Source organism: Canis lupus, chromosome 34 (assembly GCF_011100685.1).
Source record: "Canis lupus familiaris isolate Mischka breed German Shepherd chromosome 34, alternate assembly UU_Cfam_GSD_1.0, whole genome shotgun sequence".
In the NCBI taxonomy this organism is placed as follows: domain Eukaryota; kingdom Metazoa; phylum Chordata; class Mammalia; order Carnivora; family Canidae; genus Canis; species Canis lupus.
Genome location: NC_049255.1, coordinates 3,818,441 through 3,844,109, shown reverse-complemented (window position 1 = coordinate 3,844,109; position 25,669 = coordinate 3,818,441). Strand labels below are relative to the sequence as shown.

Below are 25,669 nucleotides of genomic sequence, written 5' to 3'. Positions count from 1 at the left end.
AGATGAAAAAACATGCTCAGCTCACAGGTCCCCCAGAAACACAGGGCCCGGGGCAGCTGGCGGAACCCTGGGTGAATCTAAAGGGGGGGCACGACAAAGGGGAGGGGCAGGCGGCACCAGCTCCCGGGGCGCGCCCCACGGACACAACACTCCCAGGGGCCCCAGACCCGACACACGGATGGCGCGGGCAAAGGCAGGGTCCGACCGCGTCCAAGGGTGACAGCGCGACTCTTACCCGGGCGATCACTCCTGAGATGAACACGGTCGGCTTGGGGGGGCTGCAAGACAAGAGGGCAGGCAGGAGGCGATGTCAGGGAACAGTCACGGAGAGGGCAGGAGCGGGTTGGGGAGCGCCATGGCCAGGGACGGGACAGGCCAGAGCAGCGAACCTCCTCCTCGGAGTCCTTCGGGGGAGTCTGGGCAGGGGCGGCCACCAGTGCGCAGCAGGGGCCTCCTGCGCCTTCCCTGTGTTTTGGGCCCGGGGGAGGATCCTCCTCAAGTGGAGGTTGTGGCCTGTCCAGTGGTTTCTGTTTCCTGAGACTATGGACAGGAGCTTCCCGAGGCGGGAGGAAGCAGGGTCACCCAGGGCTGACCTTGGAGACTGCCACCAAGGAGGGACTCTCCTCCTGCCCGGCCAGGCTTCTGGCAGCTTCTAGCGGGGAGATCCCAGAGCAAAGCTCCTGGCCCTTACCAGACCCAAGTATTAAAAATGCAGGGTCCTTGTGAAGCTATTGTCACTTCCTCACATCTTAAATCCTATTGAGCTCCCCCACCTGGTAACACTATTGGGGCGGTGGGAGATGACACATGTCCATCGCTGAAAAGCAGACAAGTGCAAATGTGTTCAAGGCCGTTGTCATTCTACCGCATGGAAATGATCAATTAACACACGGCTATCCGTCCACGGATATCCAGCCTTTCTGTCCACGAATAGACGCGCTTGTTTTCCTGTTAAACTTCGGGATTCTTGCAGAAGAGTCCTACTGTTTTCTGCATTTAGGATATGCTGAACATACTTCCATGTGAGAGCACCCTCTCCAGTGAGCACCCTCTCCTGTGCGGGCGCACCCTCTCCTGTGAGCACCCTCTCCTGTGCGGGCGCACCCTCTCCTGTGAGCACCCTCTCCTGTGCGGGCGCACCCTCTCCAGTGAGCACCCTCTCCTGTGCGGGCGCACCCTCTCCAGTGAGCACCCTCTCCTGTGCGGGCGCACCCTCTCCAGTGAGCACCCTCTCCTGTGCGGGCGCACCCTCTCCTGTGCATTCTTAAAAATGGCTGCACGTGTCATGGTTTAAGAACACTGGAACCCAGTTGCAGGGAGTACGCGGTACACACGCCTCTGAAACCCCTCCATCAGAGATAAGGCGACCTCGGAGCAACAGGTGAATACAGGGCCCGCCAGGCTGGGCGAGCGCAAGAGAGGGGAGCTCCAGGAGAGGGACAGTTTTGCTCAAGGGCAGTCTTGCTGGGCAGACGGGGGACTCCATCCTGCGAGCTGCCCAGCCCGCCTCCCACCTGCTCTGTCTCTCTGCTCTGCTGTTGGTCACATCGTGGGAAGAAAACCACTCACCTCAGCTTTGTTTTGCTGCAGGCAAGAATCCACTACTCAGGAAGTTCACTGTTTATATCCCAAACACTTTAGCAAAAATACCCCAAATTCCCCCAAGTGATTTGTTACTCCATGAGATTAAGAAACTTCAAGTCTTACTAAGCACAGAAATGTCCTCTGATGACTGATAAATAAATAAATCATGACTGATTTTATTTTCGTTTTTGTTGAGTGGTTAACTGGGTTGGTTTTTTTTTCTTTTATTACAAATATGATTCGTCTACAAGATCAATACTCAGCCAAAGATGAGTAAGTTCAGTTCAAGTATATTTGTTTGGAATCCAAGTACATCCTGACCACCCACAGGCTGGGCTCCCAGGGTATTCATGGCTAAGGGCTCTACATCCAAAACTTGGGAGCTATGTTCCGGATTCTAAGATTTCATATTTGTTTTACAAAGAAATATGGAAATGGTACCACAAAACTTTTCCACATTTTGGACGTTCCTTTAAAAATCTAGGAAAAGCCTGAAGTAAGAATGGCTCCGTTCTGTCAACTGATGATGTAGTATCACCTTCCAGGGAGGCAAGGCCATGGTTTTGTACCCAGAGTGCAGGATTGCTTGGATCATCTCCCCTTTTTTTTTGGTTTTGTAACCTGAGTGAAGGCTCTGAAAGGCAGTGAAGACAGCCCTGTCCTAGCAAGCACTTGATGAGAAAGCCACCCACACAGTGAACCTAGTCAGAATAAATACACAGTTCAGAGGCTCTCTGCCCAACGTAACCCCACAAGGTGGCTCAGGGAGCTTGAGCCATTATAAATATATATAATATACACGTGTTCTCTTTCCCTCCTTGTCTTTCTATATACATGTACGTAAGCATTCATTGTTGAAAAGCAGGCAAGCAAAAAAAAGTTAAAATTACTATATTACTATGTATAAAATATACAAATGCACATTTATGTATAGACCTCTACTGTAAGAAAACTACAGCCATATCCACAGATTACACTCCTGGAGATGCAGCATCTGGTTCTGGAGAAAGGAGGTGGCCCACAGCAGGTGGCGGGTAGCAGAGTGCCAGCCTGCTGTGGATCCCTGTGTCCTGAACCCCTTTGTCCCCAGCACCCTTCCTGCTGTTCTCTGGAACACCCATCTCCCACTGGATGGCAGCCCCTGCCCCGGACTCTGGGAATCTGGTTATCAGGAGACTGTTGGCAGTACCCACTCCCTTCTGTGCATGGAGGAAGGGTCTCTAGACCCTAGGAGTCCCATCACGGGGACCCATGCTTCTAGCCATGGCCTCCTCTTCTTTAGAGGTGACCCTTCAAAGTCGGGCTATTTTCATCATGTTAGACCCTGGGTGTCTCCCACGTTGAACACGAGCGTCAGTTCCAGACCTGCTTTGAGAATCTCTTGGGAAATGTGTGCAAATGGTGATTAGATTAGATTACCCCACATCATTAACAACCCTGGTCCAGCCCTAGCATCAGAAATGCTGATCCCCTCTACTGGAATCTGACTCCCAGAGGCTCCCCTCCAGATGAGCCTCTCACAAACACCTCAGCACACAAGCATTGGGCAGCCATGGAGACCTTGTGAGTTAAAGGGGACCCCAAGATAAGGGTGCTCCCTCCCAGTCCAGCTCATTCTCTAAGGGGTGCTCAAGGACTGTGTGCAGAACCTAAAGATCTCCCTAAGGATAGTGGTACAAAATGGCACTCTCCTCGCTGACCCCCATCTTCCTGAGGCACCTACACTTTGAAATGTGTTAATTAAGCTGTTGGGTTTTAACTGCTCATTGGATTCTGCTCCTAATGGAAAAGTGTGTCAGTGAAAAGGGCTCAGAGTTAGGAAATATGCTCTGATAACAGTTGGGGTGATGGGCGGCGGAGATCTGGGTGCTGGTGGCTCTGTAAACCAGGAGTCTTATGGCATGTGTGTTCTGTCCAAAGTGGCTATTTAGCCTTGAAATGGGATTTTGAAACATTCTACTGGAATTCATGAACTACCTCTTGGTTAGGGGTGAGCAGAGGGAACAGATGACATAGCTCCTGGAGCATATCCTGCAGATACATGCATGGTGTACATATACCTCATGGTCTCTTTGAAATGGAATACAGAAATGGTAAATAATACAAATGATAGAAGTAAATATTAAAATTTAATATTAATCTAAATACTGAAAAATAAATAAATACTAAATAATTAAGGATTAAAAGTTCATAGAACCTCTTATCAAACCTTACTTTTTGGTGTTGTCTTAAAAAGTACACAGTGCCTTATCAATGCCTATACATATCATAAATCTACTGATGGTTACAGATCTGGATTCCTCATGGGCAGTTCTAACACAGTGGGCCCTCTGCGGTGTTGAGGGATCTGTGCAAGGACAGGGGGTGCAGCCCAGAAAGCCACCGAGGCCACATCAACCCTGTGTCTTGGCCACAGCATACCCCATTCCTGCTTCCAGAAAAGGTGTTTGTAACTCATCCCTGATCAAAGGGACACAGTTGCCCTTTGCACACAGAAGAGGGCTGATTCTGGGCCAAGGAGTAGGGGCAGTATGCTGGCTTCAAGTCAGAGCAGGCATTTGGGACCCAACCAAAACAGTGCATATGCCATCCAATTACGCCGGGGGATGGAAGCAACAGTGAGGATCTCAAAGACTTTACCCCATATCCCTGTTCTTCAGTGCCTCCATCTCCTGGTGCTGGCAAGAAATATGGCACTGAAAGCAAGAAAGAAAAAGTCCTGTATATCCAACACATTTCGGGAGAGTTCTTACTTTAAGATTGTACCTTCTAATTTTTAAAAGACATTCAAATCAAGTGGGGTTCATTCCTGGGCTCCTGGGGTGGTTCAATATCCACAAATCAATCAATGTGATATGTCACATTAATAAAAAAAAGAAGGATAAGAACCATACGATCCTCTCAATAGATGCAGAAAGAGCATTTGACAAAATACAACATCCATTCTTTTTTTTAATTTAAACATTTAAACAATTTTTAAAATTATTTTTAAATTTAAATTCAATGAATTAATATATAGTATAATATTAGTTTTGAATGTAGAGTTTAGTGATTCATCAGTTGCATATAACACCCAGTGCTCATCCCATCACGTGCCCTCCTTGATGCCCATCACCCAGTTACTCCATCCCCCCACCCCTCTCGCCTCCAGCAACCCTCAGTTTGTTTCCTACTATTAAGGGTCTCTTATGGTTTATCTCCCTCTCTGATTTCATTTGTATTATTTTTCCTTCCATTCCCCTACGCTCTCCTGTTTTGTTTCTTAAATTCCACACATGAGTGAAATCATAGAACTGTCTTTCTCTGATTGACTTATTTCATATCCATTCTTGATATTTTTATCAACTCAACAAAGTAGGGATAGAGGGAACATACCTGAACGTCATAAAGGCCCTATATGAAAGATCCACAACTAGTATCATACTGAATGGGGAAAAATTGAGAGCTTTTTCTCTACAGTCAGGAACAAGACAAAGATGTCATCATTACTATTTAACATAGTACTGGAAGTCTTAGCCTCAGTAATCAGACAATAAAAATAAATAAAAGGTATCCAAATCAGCAAGGAAGAAGTCAAACTTGCACTATTTGTAGATGACATGATACTCTATGTAGAGAACTTGAAAGATTCCACAAAAAAATTGCTAGAACTAATACATGAATTAGCAAAGTCACAGAATATAAAGTCAATGAATAGAAATCTGTTGCATTTCTATACACCAAGAATGAAGCAGCAGAGAAGGAAATCAAGGAATCGATTCTACTTATAATTGCTCCAAAACGGTAAGATACCTAGGAATAAACCTAACCAAAGGAGTACAAGATCTGTACTCTGAAAACTATAGAACACTGATGAAAGAAACTGAAGGTGACACAAAGAAATGGGAAAACATTCCATCCTCATGAATTGGAAGGACAAACACTTATGCCAAAATGTCTATACTACCTGAAGGAATCTACACGTTTAACATAATCCCTATCAAAATACCACCAGCATTTCTCAGAGAGCTGGAAAAAATAATCCTAAAATTTGTATGGAACCACAAAAGACCCTGAATAGCAAAGCAATCCTGATAAAGCAAAGCAAAGCTGGAGGCATCACGATTCTGGACTTCAAGCTCTATTACAAAACTGCAGTCATCAAAACAGTATGGCACTGGCACAAAAGCAGACACATAGATCAATGGAACAAAATAGGAAACCAAGAAATACAGCCACAACTATTTGGTCAACTCATCTTTGACAAATCAGGAAAGAATATCCATTGGATAAAAGACAGTCTCTTCAACAAATGGTGCTGGGAAAACTGGACAGTCACACACGCAGAAGAATGAAACTGGACCGCTTTCTTACACCATATACAAAACAAGTTAAAAATTAATGAAGGACCTAAACATGAGACAAGAAACCATCAAAATCCTAGGGCAGAACACAGACAGCAACCTCTCTGACTCTGGCCATCGCAAGGTCTTACTAGACATATCAATGGGGGCAAGGGAAACCAAAGCAAAAATGAACCATTGGGACTTCATCAAGATAAAAACTTCTGCACAGCAAAGGAAACAATCAACAAAATTAAAATTAATCAACAAAATTAAATAATCAACAGCCTATGGAATGGAAGAAGATATTTGCAAATGACATATCAGATAAAAGGTTATTGTCCAAAATCTTACTTAAAAGAACTTATTAAACTCAACATCCCAAACCCAAATAATCCAGTTAAGAAATGGGCAGAAGACACAAATAACCATTTTTCCAAAGAAGACATTCAGATGGCTAAGAGACACATGAAAAGATACTGAACATGACTCATCATCAGGGAAATAGAAATCAAAACCACAATGAGATAGTATCTCATGACTCTCAGAATGGCTAAAATTAACAACACAGGAGACAACAGATGTTGGTGAGGATGTGGAGAAAGGGGAACCCTCTCACTCTGTTGGTGGGAATGCAAGCTGGTGCAGCCACTCTGGAAAGCAGTGTGGAAGTTCCTCAGAAACCTAAAAATAGAGCTACCCTATGACCCAGCAATTGCAGTACTAGGAATTTACTCATGCACCCCGATGTTTACAGCAGCAGTTTTATCAACAATAGCTGAACTATGGAAAGAACCCAAGTGTCCATCGATTGATGAATGGATAAGGAAAATATGGTATATATACAAAACAGAAGATTACTCAGCCGCAAAAAAGAATTAAACATTACCATTTACAATGATGTGGATAGAGCTAGAGGGTATTATGCTAAGTGAAATAAGTCAGGGAAAGACAAATACCATATGATTTCACTCATAACTGGAATTTAGGAAACAAAACAGGTGAACGTAAGGGAAAGGAAAAAAAGAAGAGAGAGAAAGAAGCAAACCATAAGAGACTCTCAATGATAGGGAACAAACAGGGTTGCTGGGGGGATGGGTTACGAGGGCACTTGGGATGAGCACTGGGTATTATATGTAAGTGATGAATCACTGAATTCTGCATCTGAAACCAATATTACACTATATGTGAACTGGAACTTAAATAAAAATTTGGAGGAAAAAAATGTTAAAAAAAAGCCAAAAACAGAAAACATTCAAGGATTGTGTGGTATGCACAAGCTTGTAGAGGAGAACTCAGTCTGTGTTAGCTCCTGTCAGCTCCAGGTAGAGGACGTTCTTAAAATTGGAGTGCACTCTCCCCTCCCTGCCAGGTTTGCTTTAAAACCCTAGCTAACTGAGCAACTAATTCAAAAAATAATTGACCATTTTAGCCTTATTTATTTATTTAAAAGATTTTAAAAATTTACTTATTTTAGAGAGAAAGAGCACAAGCTGGAGGTGCAGAGGGAGAGGGAGAGAGAATCTCAAGCAGACTCTGCATTGAGCGCGGAGCCGGATGTGGGGCTCGATCTCATGACTCTGAGACCATGACTTGAGCCAAAACTGAGAGTCAATAGCCTAACAGACTATGCCACCCAGGAGCCCCACCATTCTAGCCATTTCTAATTATACAGCTGTACAATGGAGTGGCATAGTATGTGCACAATGTTACGTGGCCATCATGACCATGCATTTGCAGAGCTTTTTCAGCATCCTTAGGAGAAACTATTACAGAGCAACCCCCAGTCCCAGCCCCACCCCCAGCGCCTTCCATGGCCCCTCCCCCAAGCCCCTCATCCAGCCTCATCCCCCGCCCCTGGCAATAGCTGCTATACTTTCTGTCCTAAGAACTGAACCACTCTGGGTACCTCATATGAGTGGATTCACACAGTATTTGTCCTTTTATGTCTTGCTTATGTCCCTTAGCCTAAGGTTCACCCAGGTTGTAGCACATATCAGAATTTCCTTCTTTTTCAGGCTGAATTATATGTCTTTATATGGGTAGGCCATATTCTGTTAATCCATTCAGCACTGATGGACACTTGTGTTGTTTCCACCTTTTGGCTGCTCTGATTAATGATGCAGTGAACATTGGTGTAATAGGATCTGTTTGAGTCCCTGTTTTCAAGTCTTTCGTGTATACACTCACAAGTGGAACTTCTGGGTCCTATGATAATTCTGTGTCCAACTTTGAGGAACTACCAAGTGGTTTTCCACGGAAGCTCCACCATTCAAGATTCTCATCAGCAAAGCACAAGTTCCAATTTCTGCACATTGCCAATCATTGTTACTTTCTGGGTTTTTTGGTTTTGTTTTTTTTTTTTTTGGTAGCAGGCATCTTAATGTGTGAAATGTGGTACCTAGCTGTTGTTTAGACTTAGCTACTAATTTTAAGAATAAGATTCCTTGGGACCCCTGGGTGGCTCCGTCGGTTAAGTGTCTGTCTTAAGCTCAGGTCATGACCCCTGGGTTCTGGAATCAAGCCCTGCATTGGGCTCCCTACTCAGCGGGGAGTCTGTTTCTTCCTCTCCCTCTGCCTCTCTCTCCACACTTCCAGCTCATGGGCACACATGTGCACACTTCCTCTCCTCTCAAATAAATAAATAAAATCTTAAAAAAAAATAAGCTTCCTTGCAGCAGGGGATAATACATATCAATGTGCATTGATCATTCATCTGAGGTCTTTATGACATCAATCTCCGCCCCCCCCCCCCCACAAATGTTCTTCTTCCCCTCTCAAGCCAAAAAGGCTATAATCGACTGTAAGGACATATGGCAGCCACCAGTGACAAGAGGACAGAAGGCTGACCTCTTGCGTGCCACCTCACAGAGACATGGATTTTCATGTAGCTTTTTGGCACAGCCTGTGTTACAGTGCAGGTTTTCATCAGGCTTGGCCAAAGGGCACCCAGCTCCTTGTCTTTTTCCACCTACAATTAATAGCATCTCAAACTGGTAAATGATTGCTTATTACGTTTATCTCATAAAAGCACTTCCTAAAACTCCTTGAGATATGGTAGCTTCAACAAAAATTCACAAACGAGAAACCCCGGTAAAGAGTCTGCTTACAAAGCTGTGTTTGCAAAAACACACATATTTTAAACTCCATTAGGGCTCCATGCAAAGCATAACCTACATTTCCAAGATTCTATAAACTGTGATCGCAGCTTTGAGGATTTATTTAATCTGACGAAAATCATTCTGACAGATGTTGTTTTGAAGATGCAACATTACTTTCTCTCAGGAAACAGAGACAGTGAAAAATATCATTCCTGCCCTCCCCACATCCTCAGGCTTTTCCAGTTTCTAAAAACCACACTTATCTAAACTTAAAGGAACTGCAAGCGAGGCGGAATTAGTGGGGATTAGCGCCCCAGTAACGGCTTCTTATACATCAGCAGAACCGCCGCTTCTTCACACCTGGTCTGAACAGCTGCCAAATATCTGAAGCAGGGAGGTTTCCAGGGCTCACCTGTTCAGGACCACATCACAGTGTCACCAGGGTCATCTGTCCTGAACTACATTTGCTTATTATTTATTTTACAAGGTTCCTTCTTGATGAACAAGGTTTATGTCTTCTTGGGATTCCTGACAGGCAGGATAAAATGCCAGGAAAGTTTAGAGAATGAGTGACCCTGTGGAATGCAGATGGCTCTCAGGAGCGGGTTTGCTGGTCTCATCTTTATTTTATTTTTTAAAGATTCATTTATTTATTTTAGAGACAGAGACAGAGAAAGAAGAGAGTGTGGGAGTAGAGGCAGAGGGAAAGAATCTCAAGCAAAAGGCCTGCTGCTGAGCATGGAGCCCGACTTAGGACTCGAAACCATGACCCTAAGATCATGACCTGAGCCAAAACCAAGAATCGGACGCTCAACTGACTCTTGCCGCCCATGCGCCTCACTGGTCTCATTTTTAAATAAAAGTCTCCAGTGCTGTGAAAACAACTCATATGTTGAAAACTCTCCTAAAATCTAAAACAGCAATTACTGAAATAAATGTCAATGTATTTAATTCAACTCAGCATATCTGAACTAGGCCAACATGAGATCAACAGAAAAGCTATCAAGATTACTTTACATTCTTTCTTTTGTGTCCTAAGACCTCACAACCTGGACAGTCAGCACAAGTCCTGGGCGATGCACCGTTTCCTGCCCAGCTCTGCAAGGTGTAGCTCGGCTGCTCTGTGCTTTAGGGCTGCAAGTCCAGCTTCCCTCCATGTGGACCGCGCTCTGGCCTGTGTCTTGGGGCCTCTGTGGACAAGAAGCTCCAGGGCCCTCGGGCTGGTCTCTGCACTGTCCCCAGCCCTGGCATTTTGCCCAGCGGCTCCATCCCAAGACAAAGCGTCTTTTCTCTTGTGCGACAGGCCTTCGATGTTCGAGGATCACAGGCCCGCTGAGACACCCCTTTCCCAGGTTACAAGACATGATTGCAAATTCCTTCCCTTCCTGGGGTCCCCCCACCTCTATTCCAGTGTAGTGTCTAGAGTCTTGCCCAGAACAGCATCTACACCCCACATAGACCCCAGGCAGCCCAGGCCTCTGCAGGATGCTGACCCGGTCCAGGGCAGACTACTCTTGCTCAAAGCTACAGGGAGCAGTGCACCCTGGGGAAATGATTCTGGCCTCAATGGCAAGGACCAAAATGCTAACCTTCCCAGGACTGTTATTCATAGGCAACATGGTCAGCACGAGTTTGTACCAGCTGCCCTGCACCAACCCTGCTTTCCAAGCTCGTTATACGGGATCCTTCCTCTTCCTCCCTTAACTCCAGGGGAGATCTGTTCCACCCTCCTCCAAAAATAGGCTTCTATGATTGTGAGGTGGCCTATGTCAGTGCGGTTGGCCTAAGCCTTCCCCAGCGCTCTGACACAGATCAGAGTTGCCTAGTTGCCGTGTAGGAGCACTGTGGGATGGACACACACACACACACACACACACACACACAGACTGATCAGTAGGACTAGGAGTCCAGTCACTTCACTGATCCCACCGCAAGTAGTCAACATGGCAGCAAAGGCATTACTGGAGAGTTCTATTTAACAGAAGCATTTCACATGAATGCTTTTGATCTGGGTTCAAGGACATACAGTATGTTATCCTCTGCAAATACTTTCTCCTCTTCATGTAAATGCACCTCTGAAAATATCAGAAGGAGGTGTTTATACAGAGATGGGGTCATGCAGCCTTTAATGGATTACTTTTTTCTTAATTTCTCTAAAGGGACAGGAATGATCTCAGGTGATAACAGCTCCTATTTACTGACCACTCACCACGGGCCAGGCACTGAGTTAAGCGCTTTACCCAGAATTACTGTATCCAACCCTCTCGAACTTGAGAGGTAGGGACTATCATGTCCACTTTATAACCGAAGGAATGGGAACTCAGAGAGGTTAAGTAATTGCCTGAAGTTTGCACAGGATGTAAGTGCCCAGAGCTCACTTGGAACAAGGGCAGGCCAGGGCACTAGCCCAATGCCCTCATTTCAGGGCTGAGAAGAGGGTCATTTCGTGGCCTCTATGTTCAGATTGTGTCTTCTATCTATGATTTAGATGTAGATTTTAAAGGTAAGTAATGTAAATGTAATCACAGAATTCCTCATTCAACCAGACAGATTAGAATGTGTTCAAATCTGCCTTAGTATTTACTTTTTGAGCTGATAATGGATTTTTTTTTTCTTGAAATCTATCATTTATGTCTCTAGCACTTCACTAGGGTACAGAGCACTTCCATGTAAATTAGCTCACATGATTCTCCTCCTCAGGCGTCATCTTTATTTTACGGATGAAGCTATGGTGGATGCAAGAGGCTGAAATTTGTTGGTAGTGCCACAGGCAGAGCAGGAGGGAGTGGGCCCCTGAGTTCTCAGCTTGTTGCTCTTTGCTGGGTCATTGGTTCTACCCTCATGCACACCTCGGTTCTCGCGCTTCAGAAACAAAGCCCAGTGAAGGTTCCAAACTATCTATCAAGCCAAAACACAGCTGACATGGTCCAAGAAGGAGGCCAGGAAGAAAAGTGGCAGAAAGGGCCCGCCAAGCACGGGTTCTGAACCTGGATGTCCATGTTCGAGCCCTGGCTCTGCAATGACGGGTTGGGGGGATGGTGTTTGATGGTTCTGAGGCTTAGTTTCCTTCTCTGTAAAATGGGATGGCAGCAGACCCTACCTCCTCAGGTGACTGTACATGCACACACTGTTCAAACACTCCCATAGCTGTCAGTGTTGAGATGACACGTCTCCACCCTATGCACCCTGCTTTTCGTTTCCACTGCCAATTCATACCTGGTTCAGTTTTGTTTGATCTCCAGATCCCCCAGCCATGTGGAAGAATAAATACCCTGTTTATCTGGGACACAAAGGTGGCCCAAGTGAACAAAACAATCTGTGATAAACCAATCAGACCTCACAGAACCCACGGACTTGACTTGGCCCTCACTCTATCTCATGTTCTAGGCCCTCACTCTATCTGATTTCTATTTTGACACGGTTCAGACAGCTTCTCAGCCCACTCAAGACAGGAAGAAATGAGTGGCAATGATGAGGCAGCCAAGGACCGTGATGGGGCCACCAGAGCTTACGGTGGAGGCTGGTGTGCTCTGAGGCACCAGGCTGGGTAGTAAGGGGTTCCAAAGTGCTCAGTTCTGAGGCCACCAGCCCCTCCTCTGCCCACAGCGCCTGTCACAGTACAGGAAGCGAGGATGGAAGGAGGCCTGGCTGGGACACTGGCAGTGGTCAGCAGAAGCACAGCACCATCCAGAAAAGGCTACTATCAGGCCCTGGGAGGGGGTTATTTTACCTCCCTTCCTGGTAAGAGAGCATGTGTATGCTCAGATGGGGATTTCCCCCCGAAATCTCCCTGATGGTCAGAGTTGCCTGGTGAGTCAGGGGATGGTGCTCCCCCACACACTCAGGCCCAGAAGGCTGTGTCAGACTCTCGATTTCGTTTTTCAGTGAGCAGCCAACAGTTCCATGAGGCCTCAACCTGTGGCCTGCTCACAAGGAGCATCGAGCTGCTCCCAGACCACAAAGGCTTTCAAGGGTGTCATGTGTGGTTAGAACGGGGAAGAGGTGGGGTTCTCCAAATGCAGCCCCACACATGGAAACACCATGCACCCTCGTGCAGAGGGGCTGCCTCCCGGGAGTTGCACCGACTGAGCCCCCGTGGGCCCAGGGAGCATGGCTGCCGCTCAGGGGTGACGCAACTCCAGGAGTGCACTGGACGGGGTGCCTTCGTTGGGGGGGGGGGGGGGTCAACACAGACCCTGACAAGGTGAGGTCTACTCGGAGGCCCACAGGGATGACGGGAAGCACACGGTGCTGGGGCGCCAGTCAGCAGAGAGAAGGGGTGTGATTCGATTTGCTTTTGTCAGCAAAGTGAGTGAGGTCAATGGGGAGCCTCTTTTGCTCTTCTCCCACAACGAGGAGGGGGTGGCGTGGGGTGTGGCCCAGCCCTGAGGAACCCCTGAGGCAGCTGGTCTCCCCGGGCCCTCCCGGTGAAAGGGCAGCGCTCTTCAGGCAACCTGGAAGCAGATTCGGCTACTGTCTTTTGACTTTGCTCTAAACGCGTGGACTTTTTTCATGGAGTTTACAGAAAAATATATTCCCACCTGGGCTGATGGATACACATTTCCTAGTAAATATACGGAAAGCAAGTCCTTCTTAGTCACTTCTTTCTTGAAAAACCTTTCTGGCTTGGTGTTAATTTATTTGGGTTGTTAATTTTCGAGGCACCAAAACAGTAATTAGCGTGGCTGGTGACCAGAGGAAACAGCCCACGTGACAGCACCCAGACGTTTCTTTGTTATGTCCTTCACAGACCTGCTTCCTTCCCACTGTTCAGGGGCCCAGAACATTCCCACTAGATGGCGCTGCCGGCCCTTTGAGCTGCTGGCGGTCGGGCCTCAAAGCCTTAGAGGCTCCTCTGTGCACAGGAAGGCTGGGGGCTGCATGTCCCCTGGGGGGCAGGGGCTGCTGGCACCTAAGGACAGGTGTGTGCCCCTGTCCCTATGGCATACGTAGTTGTCCTGTGAGTCTGACAAAGGTAAAAATAGAACAATTCCAATGCTTTAGCTAAAATTCTAAATCTGAGAGAAAATAACCAGGAAGCCCAGTTCCTTTTGGATTTGGTAAGTGGACTTTGTAAAATCTTTTTTTTAAAAGGCCTGTGCAGGGACCCCTGGGTGGCTCAGGGGTTGAGGGTCTGCCTTCCCAGGGTCCTGGGATCGAGTCCCAATCTCCTTTTCCCTCTGCCTCTGTCTCTGCCTCGCTCTCTGTGAGAGTCTCATGAATAAATAAATAAAATCTTAAAAAAAGATCTCTCCTGCTCTCTCCTGCCTTGTTCAGAACCCCTGAGCGAGTGTCCTGACTTTGGGACAGAACCTTCGCCAGGCCTGTCCTTCGGAGTCCGTCCTTGGGACAAGTGGGGGCCCGGGTCTCCATGTGAGAGGGCTTCTCAAAAGGCTCTGCTAGCTGGCACCGCACCCACACATGCTCGACTGCATGCCGACCCAGATGCCAGCACTTCACCCCCCAGCATTAGAGGAGGCTGACACTCCAAGTCCCGAGTGTGCAGGGCAAGTGTGGCTTACACGTCCATCAAGACCCAGGGCGAGAGCTACTGACTGTTTAACCAGGGCCTGGAAATGTCACTTTCCCTCTAGACACATATTTCCAGAAATCTAAGCTTAGTGCTCTTTCCGTATGGAGATCTCCTCGTGGGACTTAGGGCCTTCCTGTCCTCTTCCTTTTGTCCTTACCTCCTTGTCGCTCTTCACTGGATGCAGGGAAGAGAAGTGCAGGAGTATCTTACAGACTTAATACGCAGGGGTTGTTCCCGCCAGAGATCACCTCTGCGTTCATCACAATAGAGGGGTGAGCACATCGGGTGAGAGGAACCCCGACCACACTTCCTGCTGGGTGTGGGCAGGTGAGGCTAGATGCCTGACACCTGCACAGCTTAGAAAACCCGCCTCATTGTGCCATGCCTCTGCAGAGAGCTCGGGTAAGGTCGGCAGCAGAGCAAAGGGTGTACTGGAGCGTTTGAGGACCTGGGCTCTGGAGACTAACGGCTCTGGGTTCAAATCTCACAGGAGATGAGTAGGTTCTCTGAGCCTCAGTGTCCACCTGTCTAATGGGAACACCTACTTCATAGAAGAGTTGGTCGTTTAAGTGGAATAACGTATCCACTGTGCTTAGATGCTGTCTCCACTGACAAAACTGCATTTAGCGGTAACAGATACTGAATTAATTTCCTATATAAAGACAGCCCACAAGTTGCTCTTTTGTCTTCTAAATTGTAATTTAAAAATGATTTTTTCTCTCTCCCTCCCTCCCTTTGTGATAACAATAACAGTGTTTCTTAGAGCTTCTTTGAACCTTATTTTCTCATTCCTTGTTTTGAGCCCATACAGTGCCATGGGGGTAGGACTAGAGGGTTTTTATGGAAAGAAGACATTCCAGTGCCAAAGAATTTGAGCCCCTGCCCACCTCAACTCCCAGTATCCTGTATTATTCAAACAGCATGGGGGGAGGACTGCTTCCTTGATGTCACTAAATGTTCCAGGGAAGATACCTCCTTTTAGGAAGAATGTAGATTATTATTAAAGGCAAGGGCTAAGTTTTGAAATTAAAAAAAAAAAATCTGTATTTTACCACGTATGTGGTAATGTAGGAGATGCTGGGGAAAAAAGCTTGCCTGTTAGTTAGCTCTAAAGCTACATTGTTGGAAGATGTTTGCTGTAGGTGGGCCGCCCCTAAATATGCTAAATCAAGAAATATTTGGTGATGGTTGGAAAGGCTCCTAGTACCGCCTGGGAAGTGCCTGTTCCTAAGTACTTGCTCTGCACTGTGCTCTTTATAACAGAGAAATGTTGTTTTCTCTGGCTTAATTTGTTTAATTATCAGATAATCTGTGTAACTACCATATATGTCTTAAAAATTTTAAATGCTACTTCATTTCAGTAAGTAACATTTATACTTAAAACCATCGTATCTTTGATTCTGAACACATCCATGTCCTGGGGTCATACTTTGGAAGTTCAATCATAGAGAATGTCAGTGAGTAGTTACTGCTGAGTTGGTAGGTGCCAAAAGGAAAGTATTGTCTGTATTTTGAAATCAGATCCAGTTGGCTATTTTAGGGTCATGGGTCATGTTTACAATGATATGAGTTTGGGAGGAGGGTGTCTGTGGTTTAAAGTATGAAGTATGTATTTTCTAGAGCTGTCAGAGCTTTAAGTGGGAGAATGATTGTGTAAGTAGAAAAAAAATCTGACAACTGCTTACAGAATTTCTATTAGAATGAAGTACACATTGAATCAAATACAGACACTCAAAACTCATCTGGCCTGGGTCTACTTCCATCTCCAGATGTACAGGTAGCTGAAATGAAATGGGGCCAGCCAGCACTTGGATATTTTTTGTTTGTTTGTTTGCTTTTGTTTTTTGTGGAGAACCCAACAATAAAAGAGGAGAGATGCCAGCTTTCACTTGCTCTCAGGAGACTTTCAGCCATGGGAGCTTTGTATCTAGCAAAAGTCAAAATATGGCTGGGGAGGACTCAACACGGCTTAGGTTAAAGTCAAGTACATGGCATGATGGACAAGAGCTTTTGGATTTCTCTGTTGCTGGATTCGCCTGTAATTATATCCTTAATCCACCCTCCAAACTCCTGGCAGGGAGGGATCTGGTGAGCTGATAGCAGCAGTCCCAGTCCAGCCGGCCTGGTGGACACGATAAGCTGCTGCCTTCAAAGGTCTCCGGATTTGCAAATTCAGCTGCTGCCTGCCAGCAAACACTAGCTCTTGGACCCTCCTCATGTCACAGCACACTCCCATGTGTTTTCAGGACTTAACGGAAAAAGAGGAGCAAAGTGAAGTGGATAGGAACCCAAACCCACCTCTGATTCGGCTTACTCTTCCAAACCAGTTAGAGTTGGGATGACTTGAATTCAATCCAAGAACCCCACCCTGTTTAGAGCAGATGCCCCAAAACATCCCAATAGCACAGGAGCAGACAGGGACAGGCCTGGTACAGACTAACACCAAAGTTACTTCCGGTTGTGAGAAAAGCACTCCAGGCACTTACTGAAGTCTTCATGCACTCCCTGACATTGAACTGTCATGATGCTCTGGTCTTGGTGACCAGTCGCTCCCTGGGTAAATGAGTATGTTCAGGGCCCCAAGGTTTATTGTGGTTTATCTGCTGGTATCACTTGTTTTCTCATTCAACAGTTCTATGTCGGAGAGTACCAAGCGTGCCTCAGAATTAGGCAATGTTTGAGTTATATCTGGTGCGCTTCTGCTTCCTGCTGCTCAGTAGCTGGAGGGACACAGGCCTGCTCGCCCCCGCTCCTCCTTACCATCTCTTCTCCGCTAACGAGTGCCTGGTGCTCCCTCATCGTCCATTAGGGGCTGGGTATGGATGAAAAGCAACAGGGAGCTGGACCCAGGGGCCTCCTGAATGTCATCAAGAGGCCAACAGGATGCTCCTGTGAGGTCTGCCAGAAGCTCAGAGGAAAACAGGTCATCGTGATTCTCCAGAAACAGGCTGTCCGTGTTTCAATGTGGCCAGTGTCTGTGGCAACCATAAGAAAACAGAGCATGTCCTTGTCCTTACAGACAGGAAGAACTTCCATGGGCTGATCCTCTGTCAAGGATACAAAGTCCCTAGGGCTGCTCCTGGGGACTTGTGGGGAATCGGAGAATCTCCCTGAACTTGGTGAGTAAGGACTTCAGGTGGCCAAGGGAAGGACGGGGGCACAAGACAAAGCAAGCCTCCAACACATGCCACCTGGGACCCCATGGCCAAAGCTCTCGTTACCACCTCCACTTTCCAAATACTCCCTTTGGGCCTTTGCTTCCTTTCCTTCCATGGAGACAGCCAGATAACCTGCTCTCACCACCAGTGAAGCATTCAACATGCCTTGTATTGAAAAGTCAAGCAGATAACTGGATGGTGAGGCAGCTCCAAGGGGCTGAAAGAGAACTGGGCCAGCAGCCAGAAAACACACATTCAAACTGACAGCCAGGTGGCAGCAGACACTTGAGACTCAGTTTCCTTATCTGAAATAAGGAGCTAACTACCCCCTATGGAGTTCATGGGAATTTAGGGAAGATCAAGTGAGCTCCACGTGACAGGCATGCAGTACATATAAAGTGTGACTCAAGGAGAGAACCATTATTAGGTTCGTATGTAAACTGAAGCAGATTTTTCTAGGCCATGTTATAGAAGGAAAGGGTGTGCAGGGTAACAGCTCTCCTAGTGTAAAAGCAGGAGTGGAGAAGCACATCCTGGTGTCTGGAGGATGACTCCTGGCAACCCAAGGCAGTGCTTGAGGACCATGATGTGGATGTGGCCAGATGGGGAGAGGACTGAACAAGCAATGACCTGGGGACCAAGGAGAGACCATCCTGTGGCCACAGCCACAAACACTGAGGTCCACAATGAGACACCCTGGTTATCCTCTCAGCAGACTGGATGTGATGTGCTTTGAGGGGTAAGGGCTAAGCGTAAGGGAATCAAAGGAGAACTTATTTTATAATCCTCCCTTTGAGACGGCATGCCTGAACAGAGCCTTATACCAGGGCCTGCCTTCCTCCACCATGGTTGGGCAAATAAATCCACACCTAAGGCCACCTATTCTGCGGGAGTGAGGCAAAGTACAGGAACAGCATGGTTACAGTTCAGAGGAGTGTAAGCACTTCCAGGTCAGTAGCAGTGGCCAATCATAACAAATGTAAATGATCTAGAATGTAAGGCAAACAAGGCTGGGAAAAGGAAGATGGGATCTTTTCCTCTTTGTCCTTTGTTAGGGTTGGGAGAGGTGGACATTTCAGTTGAAGAGTAGGTTCTGGCTGGGGAGCACAGTTATGACACAGCTGAAGGCCAAGACAGTGCAGACGCCAGGGGCAAGGCGGGTCTGTGCATGTGGATCTCTGCATCTATCATCGTGCTTGGGCCCTTGCATTGAATAAACATTTTCTGAGCAACCACTGGCCCCAGCCATGGGGCTGGGTACTGAAGACACGGATGGGGGCCTGCCCACCTGGAGGCTAACTGCATCTGGGCTCTCCACGGTAGACTGGAACTCAAGACAGACTTGACCTACTTGTCAATGAACCAGGGCCCTTGTTTTTCTCGGCCACATGCTATAGGTAAGGTAACCTGACTGCTTTGCATTTTATTATCCAAAACCAGAACATACTGCCTGGCAAATGGAAATCCTTTGTGAGGACAGCGGGAGAGAATATTTGAAAACAGTACTATTCCAGAATCTATGTGGCTGCTGGAGTATAGAGTGTAAATCCTCTGTGTTTGTACTGTTTCATAGCCTCAGGTAAGCATTTGATAATCAAGCTGTCACTCTGGAAATCAGAGGGAAGGACCCCAAGGAAAGGTGACACCTATGTGGAGCAGGGAGCCTGCCTGGGGCAAGTGGGGGCATGGCAGGGACCCGAAGCATCCACTCACCTTGAAGCTTTCTCAAGGAAACAAAAGTGCAGTTTTTCAAATGAGTTACATGAACATGGATGAAGCATCCAGATCAGAATCATCTGCATCAAAATCATTTACATCCTTTCTGCTTATTTCACAAGGGCAGAGGCAGAGGGAAGAGGAGCAGTAACGTGGAACCCTATCTGAAAGAAGTAAGTTCTATCAGGTACAAAGAACCCTAAAGGGGAGTTCTTCTCAAGCTCAAGATGTAATTTGTTGTTTTTCGTCAGCATTTGCCTCAAAAAAGTGCTGATCTGAGTAGAAAGGAAAAGACGGCATTTTTATGGTGCAGGAACACGGCTGTGAGAGTCCTAAACCACTTTGGGTGACATAAGTACAAACATTTTCTGCAATGCAGTCTTCAGAAATGATACAAAGGCAGATGGCATGATGTTTGCCTTCCTATCCTCTTCTAGAAAAAAAAAAAGGCAGCTAACCTTCTGCTGCCTCTTCTTGACCAGTAGAGGGGAGGGAGACTCAGCCAGTTATCCCTGGGATGCTCATGTGTCCCTGACTCCTGGGCCTGGCAGCTGGCTGGCTGCTCGGCTTCGGTCTTGGTGTAACTACTAGCAGCGCTACCTTTCACCCTCAGAAACATACTGAAGCTAAGACAGAATTCTAGAATGATCCTCAACATTCCTGAGACTTTTGGGAGTTTCACTGTGTGTGGAAGAGATGCTGGCATCCGCTCTGCCGGATTTTAACACCGAGCCACCTGGTAAGCACCACCTAAAGGCCTGCTCGCATGTCATGTTTCATTGCCTTCCCTGATCCACCGGCTGAAACAGGTTATCTCCCAGCTGTGTTCCCCCAAAAGCTTCCCACTTATCCATGCAGCGTGGCTCCCGCACATCTAGCTCCCCTTCCAGGTCGAGGACGGTGGTTGGCTTTGGTGCTCTGTAGCACCAGCAGTGTCCGGTGCACACAGAGCCGTAACAGATTCCGTTAAGGCCACACAAGCACACTAGCTTGGTCTGTAGTGATGGCGAGGGCAAATTAACGTGGGGGATTCACTGCGGCTGTTTGTTGCTCACGTCTTGGAAATGCATGTAACTCCTCGTGTGCGCGGAGAGCATCAAAGGCTTGCAAGGGAGCGATTAGAGATCCGACCAGGTTTGTTACCTACCAACCTGCTGTGCCAGGCCAGCTGGTGATGGGTAGGGAACCTGGGGTTCCTGAGCAAGTGGGTTATTCCTCCGGTGACTGCCAGACTGATCTTGAACTTGTCCACAGTTTTCTCCCCATTAAGAAAGAGCTCAGGCCAAGAGGCACTTCTTCAGATCATCTGACGTCAAACTTGAGAATGGTGATGTGACCATCAGTTGAATCTTAAAGGATAAGGGGCAGAAAAAGGAGAAGGAAGGGTATGTTCCTCCTTAAGACTGTTTTTGATGGAAAAAAAAAAAAAAAAGACTGTTTTTGAGAGTCTGAATTATGACCTTTAACATACCCCTCCTTCCTTTCTTTATGGTGATTCTTGGCAGCTGCCAACAGCGCTGAATTTCTTTGCAGGACTCTTGCCATACTTCCCTAAAAATCTAGAATGGTTCAAAATGTGGAGGTCACCAGATGGAGGCCCAGGCTCAAAAGCAGCCAACGCGGAGCGCCTGGATGGCTCAGGCTGTCAAGTTCTGTCTTGGGCTCAGGTCATGATCCCGGGGTCCTGGAATCGAGTCCCACATGGGGCTCCCTGCTCAGCAGGGAGTCTGCTTCTCCCTCTCCCTCCCCCTGCTGTGTGCTCTCGCTCTGTCAAATAAGTAAATAAATAAATATTTTTAAAAATAGCAGCCAGCCTTGGAAAGAAACCAGCATCTCTTTTATGAAGTGTGACTTCACCCACGACAAAAGCCCAAATCCACGCAAAAGGGACTATAATATCCAAGGCATTTTCTCAGGAGCTTGGAGAAGATAAAGATGCACAGCCCCCATCCTTCCCTGTAATACGACTGTCTAGCAGGCTTTGCTTCTTCAGCTGGATTCTGAAATGCCTGGAGGACCCAGGTCTTCATTTTGAAGCTTTTCCCTTCCCCACAGCCATCCCAATTCGCGGGTTTACTTTAGGACACATGGCCTGTCCTATTAACACCAAGCACTGACGAGTTCTGTGGGGAATGACTCGCTTTAGGACCGCAGCTCACATCTCACACAGGAGAGGGCTCCAAAAGCAGAGGAGTCACTTATTTGGACCTAGAAAGATTCCCACCCCCCCCCTTAGAAACAATATTAATGATGCTAGGTCCCTTTACTGTCTCACAATCTATGTAATCCAAGTGTAGGACACTAAGGGCCAGTGACCTGACTCTCAGGGCTGACAGGAGACTGGCTGGCTGGTTTCTGCAGTGTGGCAGCCCTGGGGTGCAGGCAAAGGGAGGTAAGCACCAGCTTCCAGGTAGACGGGTCAATTTACTGTGTGTCAGGTACCTTAAGCTTAGGAACAGTTGTGTTGGACTCTGTTTTAGAATTCTGGAAGCATCACTGAGAGAGGAGCCCAGTGAAGTCAGCTCTAAAAGGACTCTTTTCCCCAACAATTAAAAGAGATATACCAAAGGATCCATAAGGGAGGAGTAAATTATTAAACTATTAAGATGTTGCTATAAATATGCAGTGTTAATTCAATAATTTATAATGGACTGGTACAACAGGATTTCTAAGGCTCGTGAAATACTGCTGGCTTCTGGCGGTAGCTAGCTTCCTGGGGTGTGTGCCAACTGCTTCTTTACTGAACAGCCTGGGTGAGGGGGTCCCAGGGAGCCTTCTTCCTGGCGGCCTCCCAAAGAGCCCTGATGGAGGAGAGAGCTGGGTCCCCACCACCTGGTCCAGGGCCAGGCACTGCCTGTCTAAGGCTTCAAGAGGGAAGTAACAGGAGGGAGGGGGGAGGCATCTTGCCAGGGGCCACAATAATGATGAGCATGCTTGAGTGTGGCAGCCTGTCACCTTGACCCAGCAACAGCACAGCCTGCTCCTCAAACCCTCTGCCAGCATGGGTGTCATTCATCTTCATATGTGCTTTTGTGCCTCAGTTTCCATGATAGCCCCTGACCTCTTACCTGGAACCCGTGGGGCCAGACAGGTTTCAGAATTCAGATTTTTTTCAAAGTTTATAAAGACAACATATTGTAGAGATCAGGTACAGGAAAGACTTCCAGAGTGGTCTGGGGCAACACCCCATATTTAAACCCACTAATATCTTCTACAGCAAAATGTATGGATACTACACCAAGTAGGGTAAGTGAGGACTATAAATAGCTTCCTATCACTTCAATTTTTGCCACTGTATGAGTTTGAGGATGAAGATATGAAAACTTTGCAGTTTCCTAAGGCTTCTGGGCTGTGCATTTCGCTTGTCCTGGGGACACCTGGGCACCTTCCAGTTATGGCTTCCTATACAGCTCTGGCTACCGCTCCTTCTAGCACCAAGAAAGAGAATGGGTTTGGAACAAACAAGACAGCATAGCTGTCAAGGGGCAAAAAGTATCCCAGGCATTACTCTGAGACCCGCAGAAGCTGTGGTCTGCTCTCTATGTTTATCTATACAGAGTAAATATGACTCATGCATGTAAGCGAAACCTTTGGCAAGGCAGAAGCAAACAAACACAAGCAGAGAGCCTGTCCTGGTGGACGGAGCGGTGTCCTAACGCCCCCCCGCCCCCCACCTCTGCAGGCCATCTGAGGGTTTTGGAGCCTGTTTGGCCCACATTCCAGGGCTCATCACCGTAGGGTGTGCGGGGGGCAGCACAAGGGTAGCACCGTTCTCCTTTTACATGAAGGAGTGGCGGAGTGGCAGAGGCGGCCACGTCCCCGCGTGGTCAGGGGGCTGGGAGGAGAACCCGGCTCCTCAAATTCTCCGGCAAACTGTTCTCCTGCCACCTGCCTCAGGCACGACCCTCAGGACTGTGGCCCCACCTCCGATCAGCCCATCTCCAGTCCTGCACCATGATTTGCATGACCTTGGTTAACTGGGTTCTGGCCACGCTGTTCCTGTATCCTCTTCTTGGGAATTTAAATGCCCTTCAGATACTAGGGCCGAGTGACAATGTAAGGAAACCAGATTAACTTCATTGAACCCATTTTTCCCAAATGCTTTCAAATCTGGAACCCTCTGGGGGCAGAGCTCCCGTCAGCATTGACATACTCCGGGACACCGATTGAAGGCACATTCTGCTGCTGAATTTATGACTTTACGCAGAGTCGAGAGCAGCGTATCCATCTGGGAAGTGTTCTACCTCAAAGGCTGAAAGAGAACCCACCCTGACCCTGTTGAAGGAATCCATTTCTCCATCCTCCTCCTTTTCTTTCTCCATCATCGCCAGCTCCCTCTGGGCCTTGGGCTGCGAGGTCGCTTGATGGATGGGCCTAAGCGCGCACAGCTGCTGTTGAGAGCCGGGCTATGTATCCGGCTCTGACGCCTGGTGCCTGGTCATTTGTGGTGGCACATGGGTGTCCTCTCCAGGGCCGATGCACTGTTGGTGCAAAACCTGGTGGACAGTGGGCATTTTTAATGAAGTAAGAGGAACACAACTTCGGTCTAAGATGCTTTCTGCTCTCCTCCAATTTTCCTTTTCGACTCAGTACAACTTTTTATGAGCAAAGTGATGGGAGGGCAAACTTTAAAGTAAGGTGAAGTGATATCTTGGGACTCTGATTTCCTTCTGCAGTTATTTAATATATGTATGTGTTACAAAATTCTAGAAGTTCTGAAATCTTTGGTCAGGTGGGAGAGCTGTACCAAGTGTCCTTGGTGGAAGACAGTTTCATGAGCCCTCACAAAGTGACATTTGTTTGGAGAATCACTGCCCTTGGAATTATGTGAGATCCCTAGAAACAAAGCACTGCTCTAACATGCATTGTTAGGTGGGATGAGAAAGTAGCCACAGTAGTCTCCCAAACCTGGACTGGGAGTTTGAACTTAGCTCAGCATCAGCGATTCTATCAAACAGGGCAACACTGGAGAGATGCCCTAAAGCCCAACTGGGCTGCAGCGCCTGGGAGCCACGCTGACCACCTGCCTCCTGTCAGACCTTCTATGTGGAAAGCACGACACAGTGAGGAGAGGCAAGGCATGCTTCTAAACATACTGGGCCTTAAATATTCCATCTACTTACAAAGTGTTAGGATTACTTTTAGTTCTAGGTTTTGGACTGTAAAATAATAGATAAAGAATCTTAACGGAATACTACTAATGAGAGCTAATATTTCTCTCTTATTCTATGCCAGGAACTACTATAGACCGCTGACACCTTGACTCATGTAATCTTCACGACAGCCTGCTCAGGTAAGTGCTACCATTACTCACAATTGACAGGTGAGGAAGCCAAGGCACAGGGAGGGTTAGTAAGCTGCCTAAGGTGACACAGCGAGGAAGAGGGGGAGCCAGGATCCGAGCTCATAGCCTGGGCTCCTAATGGCAGCTGGAGCTCCTCAAAGTCCAAACCTTAAACCACTTTAAGGCCTTTTATGGTTATGGAACAATTGTGTGAATTAACCCAAAGGTTGTTGGGCTTATAGGAAAATGAGACAGGCTGGTTGAGACTAACTTTACTAATCAATGAGTAGGCAGACAAGAAACACTTTTTCTATGAAGATTTTTCTTTGAATAGTTTTTGAGATGAAATTACAACAGAATTTTACCAAGCACACACTTTTACTAGGTTGAGAGAGGCAGCTAGGGCATGAAATACTTACCCAAATTTAAAATTTATGTTATTGCACCTCAGAGGCCACAGTTGTGTCCACATCAATCCTACACTGTAGGTCACAGAACAAGTGTGGAGGAAAGCACTGAGAGGTCAGTGTGCCGGGAAACTTGAATTCCCATAGAGTATTCTGGTCCTTCTTCTGGAACAATGCAAACCATCCCATCTTCCCCTAACCATATAACCTTGGCCAAGTGATTTCTCCTTTCCTGATCAGGATTCCCATAAATGCAAGACACAAAGGGTAGACTAAGTCCAAAACCTACTTGGAGAAGTCATAGAGGGCTTCAAAGAGAAGGCAGCGATCTGCCTCTGAGGCAGTGGGCCAGGCTGCCCATGTCTGAGGTAGCTGGTGGCCAGTGTGGAAGAGGGAATGGGAAACTGATCAAAGGCCTACATTTACATTCAGGCAAAGAGTTGGTACCGTGAAGGACAAGGTGCTAGAGGAGTATGAACAGCAGAGGGGTTGGTTTGGAAGAGTGTGATGTTTTGGCTGAGCTCTGAAAGAAGAGTACTTTAGATGAGTCAGGGGTGGGGGTGG

General features: G+C 47.2%; 1 protein-coding gene and 1 long non-coding RNA gene across 4 annotated transcripts in view; one reads left to right on the top strand and one right to left on the bottom strand.

Moving 5' to 3' along the window:
* LOC607300 (death associated protein) overlaps nt 1-25,669 on the bottom strand; it is a 65,507-nt gene that overhangs the window by 3,164 nt on the left and 36,674 nt on the right. For all 3 annotated transcript variants that reach the window (XM_038583314.1, XM_038583315.1, XM_038583316.1), the window contains one exon: nt 236-278. In XM_038583314.1, coding sequence (XP_038439242.1) covers nt 236-278 — 43 coding nt within the window. The remainder of the gene's footprint in view (nt 1-235; nt 279-25,669) is intronic.
* LOC119867468 overlaps nt 1-25,669 on the top strand; it is a 55,617-nt gene that overhangs the window by 14,864 nt on the left and 15,084 nt on the right. Inside the window, exon 2 of the long non-coding RNA XR_005383658.1 lies at nt 24,650-24,707. This is a non-coding gene — a long non-coding RNA (uncharacterized LOC119867468). The remainder of the gene's footprint in view (nt 1-24,649; nt 24,708-25,669) is intronic.